Below are 10,040 nucleotides of genomic sequence, written 5' to 3'. Positions count from 1 at the left end.
AAACTTTAATGTGCAAAGTCTTCCCCTCTAGCTTAGGACCTATGGCGATGAGGTGGTTTAATGGCTTAAGGGCAAGTTCCATCGATTCTTTCATGGAATTTACCAGGACATTTGGGTCTCACTTCATTACATGTAGTAGAATTCCTTGGCCATTGGATTCATTATTGTCTATGGCCATGAGAGAAGGGGATACCCTAAAAACATACTCTGACAGGTATTAGGAGATGTTTAATGAGATCGATGGTGATTTGGACGTTATAACGATAAGGACTTTCAAGGTTGGCCTTCCTACTGAGCACGACTTAAGGAAATCTTTGACCAAAAAACCGGTAAGGAGCATACATTGGCTCATGGATCGCATTGATGAGTATAGGCGGGTTGAGGAAGATCAACAAGAAGGTAAGGAAAATGCGAAGGTTATCCCTCATGAGAGGAGGGATTTTAGGTCGGACAGATACAACAACAACAGGCCCCGAAGAGATTTTGCCGGGCAATCAGGTCCAACCACTCCTTAGGTGGTTAGTACTGTGTTTCTGGAACCAATGCATCAGGTGTTGGAGAAAATCCAGAATGAACCATATTTCAAATGGCCCAACAAGATGGCAGGGGACCCCATGAGGTGTAATCAAAATCTCCATTGCCATTATCATCGCGAAATGTGTCATACCACTAAGGATTGTAGGACTCTGTGGAATCATTTGGAGTAGTTGGTTAAGGAGGGAAGGTTAAAGCAATTTTTGTATTGGCCTAATGGGCAGGGAGACCATTCAGGTTCGGTAAATCAGGGCAACACCTCTTCAAGGCCTCCTTTGAGTACAATCAATGTTATCTTTGCTACTCTTGGGAGAACTGGTTCTCGTCCTTCCAGGGTGATGTCCGTAGTGCGAACCCTTGTCGAAGAGTCTAGTTCTGAGCCGAAGAGGATTAAGGGGAATGTCCCACCAATTTTAGGTTTCTCAGAAGAAGATAAGATTGGGACTATTCAACCGCATGATGATACTTTGGTAGTTACGTTAAGGATAGGAGGCTACGACGTGAAAAAGGGTGATGGTTGACTAGGGTAGTGGTGCAGATATTATATACCCTGACTTGTTCAAGGGGCTAAGTTTAAAACTTGAGGACCTTACTGCTTATGATTCGCCACTGATAAGTTTTGAGGGGAAGGTTGTCATATCAAAGGGGCAAATTAGGTTACTTGTGCAATCAGGTCTGGAAATGGTAGAAGTGAATTTCATTGTGGTGGATGCTTATTCTCCTTACACAGTCATTGTGGCAAGACCCTAGCTGCATGCTCTAGGTGCTATTTCCTCAACCTTACATGTCAAAGTGAAGTTTCCATCTGGAGATCAAATTGAGGAACTAGTTGGGAGTCTGTCTGTCGCCAGACAATGCATGGTAGCTGCAATTCTGCATCAGCCTGGGTTGGAGTCCTCGACCTCTACTGAGGGAGGCTCATAGCAATCAATGATTCCTACCATGCCCATGTTGGCAACAGTGGAAGACCCCGCGTGTGAGGGGTTAGAGGAAGTTGTTATAGGTAATGATCCTGAAAAATTCTTTCAGGTAGGAGTTCAGTTGCCACCTCAGGAGAAGGAGGAACTGGTTAAATTTTTGAAAAAGAATGTTGATGTGTTTGCATGGAATGCTTATGAGGCCCCTAGGGTGGATCCGAGTTTCATTTGTCATCATCTAAATGTCAATCCGGCTGTGGTGCCGAGGAAGCAACCACCTCGGTGCTTATCTAAGGAGCATTCCGAGGCCGTTAAAGAAGAGGTAATTAAGCTCAAAAAGGCTGGCACTATCAAGGAGGTATTCTATCTTGAGTGGTTGGCTCATACACTAGTAGTGAAGAAAAAGAATAGAAAGGGGAGAGTATGCGTAGACTTCACAGATTTGAACAAGGTTTGTCCTAAAGATTCTTTCCCAATGCCTCGTATAGATCAGTTGGTGGATGCTACTGTTGGGCATCCTCGAATAAGTTTTTTAGATGCTTTTCAAGGTTATTACCAAATACCTTTGGCTTCGGATGATCAGGAGATGACTGCCTTTGTCACTCCTACAGGGAATTATCATTATAAGGTAATGCCTTTTGGTTTGAAAAACACAGGCGCTACCTATCAAAGGATGATGACCAGAATGTTTGAATCATAGCTGGGAAAAACTATTGAAGTTTATGTGGATGATATGGTGGTGAAGAGTAAGATGGTTTCTAAGCATGTGGAAGACCTAAATGACACCTTCCAAATGCTAAGAAAGTACAAGTTACGCCTTAATACTTCAAAGTGTTCTTTTGGTGTGGGATTAGGTAAATTTCTGGGTTACATGGTAACTCATCGGGAATTGAAGTTAATCCTGCGCAGGTCAAGGCTATTAATAGCTTGCAGCCACCTCAGAATCCTAAAGAGGTTCAGAAGTTGGCAGGGATATTAGCTGCCCTCAATCGGTTTATTTCTCAGTCTACCGATAGATGTCGACCTTTCTTCCAGTTGTTGAATAAGTGGAAGGGATTTGAATGGACCGAGGAGTACGCTTTAGCTTTTCAGCAACTTAAGGAATATCTTTCGCGACCACTCATTATGTCTCGGCCTGAAGTTAATGAAGTTCTGTTTGCATATATTGCTGTGGCTAATCATGCTGTTAGTTTGGTTCTGATACGAGTTGATAATGGTGTGTAGAGGTCAGTTTATTGCGTGAGCAAATCTTTACATGAGGCTGAGGTGCATTATTTACCGTTGGAGAAAGCGATCCTAGCAGTGATGCATGCTACATGTAAGCTTCCTCATTACTTCCAATCTCAACTTCCTCTTAAGTCTATACTTCGGAGTGTTGACTATACTGGAAGGATTGCCAAATGGGGTACCATTTTGGGGGCTTTTGATATCAAATATATGCCTTGCACCTCTGTGAAGGGTCAAGTTCTTGTTGATCTGGTGGCAGAATTTGCTGAACCCTCATTAGAGGAGAATGTTAAGAGGTTGGACATAGATGAAAAATCAGTTGGCATGATCTTGAGCAAGGAACCTCTGATATGGAAAGTATTTGTCGACGGAGTAGCGAATTAGAGGGGATCTGGTGTGGGGCTTGTTTTGGTGTCTCCTGAGGGAATGACCTTTGAGAAATCTTTAAGACTGGGGTTCTCAGCCACCAATAATGAGACAGAATATGAAGTTTTACTGGTAAGAATGGATATGGTTCAGAAAATGGGTTAAAAAATGGTGCAAATATTCTTCGATTCACAATTAGTGGTGGGCCAAGTGGAAGGAAAGTTGGAGGCTAGAGATCCGAGAATGCAAGAGTATCTAACCTGGGCCAGGTATTTACAATCAAAGTTTGAATCTTTTGCCTTGTCAAATATCTCCAGGAGTATGAATACCCATGCTGACTCCCTAGCCATCCTTGCCACATCCTCGGCACAAGGCCTACCTCGGGTCATCCACATTGAAGATTTGTGCAAACCCGTTGGAACGAGTAGTGACACCATTCGAATTCATCAAATTAGGGTGGGACCTAGTTAGATAGATCCTATAGTGTCATTCCTTAAAAATGATATATTGCCTAAAGAGAAGTCTGAAGCAAATAAAGTACGCAGAAAAACATCTCGGTTCTGGCTGTCCGAGGATCAGAAATTGTACAAATGCTTTTTTTCATAACCGTATTTGCTGTGTTTACACCCTGAAGCAACGGAATTACTTTTGGAAGAGTTGCATGAAGGGATTTGCGGAAGTCACACAGGAGGAAGGTCTCTATCTCATAGAGCTCTTACACAAGGGTATCGATGGCCCAATATGTAGAGGGAGGCACATGATTATGCAAAAAAGTGTGACCAATGTCAGAGATTTGCTCCCAACATCCATCAACCAGAGAGTGTCGTTAATCCTCTTTCTTGTCCTAGGCCTTTTGCTCGATGGGGTCTGGACATTGTAGGGCCTTTCCCAAAAGCAATAGGGAATAAGAGGTGGTTGCTCATTGGAATAAATTATTTCACTAAGTGGGTTGAAGCTGAGCCATTGTCAAACATTAGGGATGTGGATGTGAAGAAGTTTGTCTGGAAAAACATTGTCACTAGGTTTGGAATCCCTCATACTTTTATTTCAGATAACGGCCTACAATTTGATAGTAAGGCCTTTAGAAGATATTGTTGTGATCTAGGCATCACGCATAGATATTCCACTCCAGCATATCCGCAAAGGAATGGGCAAGCCAAGGCGGTCAATAAAGTTATAGTTAATGGATTCAAGAAAAGACTGGATGATGCTAAGGGGAGGTGGGTGAAAGAATTGCCACATTTTTTGTGGACGTATCGAATTACGCTCGAAGATCCATAGGAAAGACACCCCTCTCTATGACTTATAGAGCCGAGGCTGTAATCTCTCTGGAATTTGGGTTTCCAACACTAAGGACAAGCTCTTTCATCCCAAGCAGTAATGCCAATTTATTGGAAAAAAGCTTAGACCTAGTTGAGGAATGGCGAGAGAATGCCATGGTTTAGCTAGCTTACTATCAACACAAACTCAAGCAGGAGTATGATTCCCATGTGAAGCTACAGCCACTTGCACCTAGAGATTTGGTATTGAGGAAGGTTTTGGGTACTGCAAAGAACCCAGCATGGGAAAAACTGGGACCTAACTAGGAAAGACCTTATTGTATTACTTCAGTTGCTGGCATAGGGGCTTATTATCTTGAAGTTCTAGATGAACATGTTGTACCACGTCCCTGGAATGTAAATAACCTACGAAGGTATTATTATTAATGAAAGGCATTTCTGCCATCTTATTTCTGTTAATACTGTATTATGTTGGTTATGCCTGGCTCCTCAGACCACATACCTTGTATAAATTGATATTTTATTAAGTGTTGAACAGAACCTTAGTTATGTCTAGTCCTCGGATCATCTACTTTGGAGAAATTAACACTTTAGTTCATGTTTCTAAGTATCAAACTGAAACTTGGTTATGCCTAGCTCCTTGGACCACATATCTTTTATAAATTGATATTTTATTACCTTAGTTATGTCTGGTCCTCGGATCATTTATTTTAGGAAAATTAACACTTTAGTTCATGTTTCTAAGTATCAAACTGAAACTTGGTTATGTCTAGTCCTCGGATCATCTACTTTGGAGAAATTAACACTTCAGTTCATGTTTCTAAGTATCAAACTAAAACTTGGTTATGCCTAGCTCCTTGGACCACATACCTTGTATAAATTGATATTTTATTACCATAGTTATGTCTGGTCCTCGGATCATCTATTTTAGGAAAATTAACACTTTAGTTCATGTTTCTAAGTATCAAATTGAAACTTGGTTATGCTTGGCTCCTCAGACCACATACCTTGTATAAATTGATATTTTATTAAGTGTTGAACATAACCTTAGTAATGTCTGGTCCTCAGATCATTTACTTTGGGGAAATTAATACTTCAGTTCATGTTTCTGAGTATTGAACTAAGACTTGGTTATGCTTGGCTCCTCGGACCACATATCTTGTATAAATTGATATTTTATTAAATAGGGTCCTCGAATCATTTCCTTTAGGGAAATTAACACTTTAGTTCATTCTTCTAAATATCGGATTGAAATTTCGTCATGTCTGGCTCCTCGGACCACATTCCTTGTATACGTTGATATGTTGTTAAATTTTAATTAGAATCTTAATTATGTCGCATCCTCGGACAATCTATTTTGCCATTTTGAAAAAGCAATGAATACATGAGAGTTCATGAGCATCACTTAAAGCATTTGCAAGTATGTTAAACATATTTGTTGTCTGGTTCATGCCTTGCCTTATAAAATAATAACAAAGAAAAAATATATAAGTATCAATACGTAAAGGAAACAACTTGACATTTTCATTAATTTGAAGTTCTTTGGAAAGACAATTTGTTTACAGAATATCAAGCTACATCAAACAAAAGGAAAACTGAGTTAAAAGGAGGGAGGGACCAAGATGGATCATGACTTCAGTTTTATCTTCAAATTACCCTTAGGATCCTTTGGAGGTTGGATTAGGACTGAAGAGTCAGGAGCAATCCCTTCGCCCTTTGGATCCTCCTCAATGGTAATAGGAATTGTCACCAAGATAAGTTCCATTGTCTTGGTATCCCTTTTCTCTTTGGTGGATTCTTTGGGGGCATTGGAAATCTGAGCAATTTCGTGAGTCACCCCTTCTGTTATTCCTTCCGTGGGATGTACTGTGGTTATAGATTGTTTAACCTCCTCGGACGGATGCCCATAAGAGGGAGGAACCTTGGAAGAGCTGTCCTTAGCGGTGTTTGCTCCTTTGGTGACATCATCAACCTTGGTGGTGGATGGGGCAGAGGCTTGGGTGGCTGGGGGGTAGTAAACATTTTCTGTCCTCCAAAGGGCAGAAGAGGCATCAATCCCAGTTCGAGTAAGTGCCTTGGTCCACACTTGGAGGCAGTAATGCCTACACACCTCTGAGACTTGTGATCTAAAGTTTTTTGTAGTCTCCGCCACTCTGACCTCGTACCCTTCTTGTTGTACTTAGTCTTTTGCTTTTTCAGCTTCCTCTTTGGCTCTTACAACTTCTTCCTTAGCTTTGTTGGCCTCCTCCCTAGCCTTCTCAAAATTCTTTAGGCTTTTCTTTAAGGCCTCTATTTGTTTCTTCGCCGCGATATTTTCCTCGTTGGCCTGGCGAAGTTGCTGATGTTGGGCTTCGGCCTGTTTCTTAGTCATCTTTAAGGCTGCATCTGCACTCTTCCATTCACTTTTTGCCTTGTTTAATTGGGTAGTGACCTTTTGTAGCTTCTTGTCCTTTAGCTCAAGGGTCTCCTGGATATTGTTGCGCCCTGCTTCCTTATCTTTAAAGGCTTTGTAAGTGCTAATGATAATCTCCTCAGCTTTATGAGCAGATTGGATAGCCTATGGACAATGACAAGGTGGAACACAGAAATATATTCAAAGTAAAAAACCTAAGTATAAAAGGGAGGTGAAATGATTAATAGGTAGATAGGACCTTACCATGGCAAGCTCCTTTTTTAATGTCATAAAGACATTTTGATCTCTCATCTGCCTTAGCTTGTACATGTCCTCGAGCAGTAAAAGAGCTTGTTCAAGCGCATCTGCCACATAGGCAGCTGTTCCTACGTCGGAACCCCTAATGGAAGTATCGACGATAACCGCATGATCATCCATAGTCATTGGTGGGGCCCAAATTGGGGCAGACATAGGCGCCTGGGTCGTCATTCTTCTTTCTGACCTCGACTATATTATGCGAGCCTGTTTGACTCCTTTTTCAGGCTCCACATCATTAGGAAGGAGGTCTTTTCCTTCCTCAATCACATCCTTCCCTTTGTGCTAATCCTTCTCTCGCTTGAGATTAACTTGATCAATGCGTTGGGATTCGGTAGGTGGGGGAGGAGGAAGTTTGGGCTGAGAAAACCTTTATCTTTTGTCTAGGGCAGTTTGGTCTGAGTTGCCTTCTGGATCTCTTGGCCTCCCACGTGGTCTTTCATTATGTCTTTGAGGCTCTGTTTAGGCTTGCGTTGAATTCCCATTGCGTTAGGGTTATGAGTTTCTCCTTGTGGATGAGCTGAGAAGGATGTGCCGAGGTCACCAGTTCGATCCTCAGGAGAAGGGGGTTGGTTGAAGACTTCAAATTTGTCCTTGGAATTCGAACTTCAACAATTTCTTCTTCTTCCTTTATGCTAGGTTGAGAAGAGGTTGCTTCCCCGGTAGTGTGTTGAGTTGAAAGAGGGATGAGGGGAATACCATCTGGTATGTGTTATGTGATAAGGGTTCCTTGAGGAACAGGGGTGCCTGCCAGTAAAAGAAAGCCATCGGCAGCAACACTTATCCTGTGCAAGTGGGGATCTTTCACTCTGATTACGCACTTTGGTGCTTGGAAAGCTGAGGAGATGGGTTTGTAGCTGAGGATCAAATGTGCTACTCGGAGTTGGTTATCTGTGTGCACGAATACTTCGGCCTTCAATATTTCGTCTAATTTTTCGTGATTAACAAGGTCGAAGTGACGAGTGGCTGCGTGGGGGTCTGCAAAATCGACAAAAAAAACAAGGTTAAGTCAAGTAAATGCTTTTATATATATATATATATATATATATATATATATATATATATATATATATATATATATATTGTGCAATCTTAGTAAGATCAAGTTCATCAAAAACAGGTTTAACAGGTAGTGCAACTTGTTCCAAAGTCCATTCTTTGGGAAGAGTAATATCTTGCCATTGAATCATTTTAGGGACTTGGATCTTAGCATCGAGGGTGGAACATTGAATCAACATAGTTTTTCCAGCAGGATCTCGTCCTCTAGACCGAGGGGTTAGCTGGGAATCAAGCAATCTATAAAAAATTTGGTAAATAAGAGTAAAAGGTCTACTACCATCATCCATATCATAACCAGATGTCAATATATTCAAAGTTAAAGCTTTAATAATATTAGGATCATCTAAAGCAAGAGTAAGATCAGGATAACAATCAAAGTAAACAGGACCATCATACAAAGAAGCAGTAATCATGCCAAGAATGCTATCATTAAATTTCTTAAATCTAGCATTATGTAAACACATAAGCACAGAAGCATCAATTCCTTTTCTTGTTAAAGGTTTAACAGCAACTTGAACCAAACCAATGTGTAAATATTTAAGATTTTTCTTGGATAAAACTCGTTAATATTTTTCTTGGAAAATAAACAACATTTTTCATGAGTTTTGGAAATAGAAAAGGTTTGTTCAACAGTTCTAGCTCTATATTAAGAGAAAATACTTTTTTCAGACCAATTTAGATCATAAGCAGATTTAGTAGAAACCTTAGGAATATTCCATTTTCTAAAATCTGGGTACTCACTTGCTCCAACAGTGAGGTCTTCTTCATTCACAATATCAGGAGGACAACCAGTCCTAGAGCTAACAGAGAAGTCAGATCTCCACATCCTATCAATATCTATCTTAGTTATAACACTCAATTATCATATTTTTCTCACAACTGTTGCATTTCGTAACACATACCGGTCATCAACCCTATTCCTCTCACGCCTTCACGCTCTCCTGGCTTCACGGGCCTTACTGTTCGGATTCGGGACTTTTTACAATGGCGGTGGCACCAACGACGGTGAGACCAACACAACAACAAAATCACAAGGTCAGGTAGACACGGACAGAATATGAAAGACACAACAACACTTGTCAAACTCTTTATCAAAGTTAATAAACCATGAATGAGTCATTGTCTCATTTTGGTGAAGCATAAATTTGAACCAAGCGTCAATATAATCATGGTATGAATATGGAACAGTGTGCTTAGGGAGATTTTTTTGTAGAGGTAGGGGAATGTCCCCAACTGGCTTCAGTGACAATATTTTTTAGGTAAACACTGTGGTAAATAATTTTGGTTTTATCATCTAAATCAAAAATAGTTTTAATAACAGTAGCATCTTCTTGGTGTAAAATGTCAGAATAAAATTCTAACCTTTTAGCACCATGTTTAGGAACCCAGTGACATAAGGGAGGGAAATAGCTTTTTGCAATCTAAAGAGGGTTCTTAATTGCTGCTCTGTTTGGTTCAACAAAAAATCAGTTTTGGAAGTATTGTTTTTTGACATATTGGGAAGCATTGGGTTTTCTTGGGTAAATAGTTCGGACAAGCTGGTTAACAGGGGTTAAAGCATAAGGGTCATAGGCAGAAACCAAAACAGAGGAATAATTAGGCTTAGGGATTGATCCTAAAGTGGTAAGACGGTTAGCAATGTCTCCTGGGGAGATAGGTTCTCGTTTAACAATTTGGTCGTGAGAGGTCGCAGGACCTTTATCCTTGGATCCTCTACTTGCCATTGTGGCGCTGCAGGAATTCACGAGTAAGAAAATCAGGAATAGAATTTTGAGAACCTTTAATATATTCAATATCAAAATAAAAAACACTTAGAATAGCTTGCCATCTTGCAAAAATATGTTTGGAAGCAATATTCTTAACATCTTTTTCAATAACATATTTAACACTTTTACAATCAATTCTTAATAAAAAATTTTGGTTTAACAAATTACTTTGAAATTTCGAAAT

At 40.3% G+C, this 10,040-nt stretch overlaps 1 protein-coding gene across 1 annotated transcript; it reads left to right on the top strand.

Annotated features, from left to right (window-relative positions):
- Positions 1-224: 224 nt before the first annotated feature.
- On the top strand, positions 225-1,055 carry LOC142620196 (uncharacterized). Its single transcript, XM_075793597.1, has 2 exons — positions 225-416; positions 759-1,055. Exons 1-2 carry the CDS (start codon positions 225-227, stop codon positions 1,053-1,055), a joined length of 489 nt encoding a protein of 162 aa, XP_075649712.1.
- Positions 1,056-10,040: the final 8,985 nt, after the last annotated feature.

Source organism: Castanea sativa, chromosome 12 (genome assembly GCF_040712315.1).
Source record: "Castanea sativa cultivar Marrone di Chiusa Pesio chromosome 12, ASM4071231v1".
NCBI lineage: Eukaryota > Viridiplantae > Streptophyta > Magnoliopsida > Fagales > Fagaceae > Castanea > Castanea sativa.
Note: the sequence above shows the minus strand (reverse complement) of the source record. Positions and strands in the feature narration are given on the sequence as shown.

What these genes read in the sequence shown, in the direction of transcription:
- LOC142620196 (XM_075793597.1), top strand. Translation starts at nt 225, where the DNA reads ATGTTTAATGAGATCGATGGTGATTTGGACGTTATAACGATAAGGACT. An exon ending in AAGGTAAGGAAAATGCGAAG is followed by an intron (nt 417 to 758) that starts GTTATCCCTCAT and finishes CCTAATGGGCAG; the next exon opens with GGAGACCATTCAGGTTCGGT.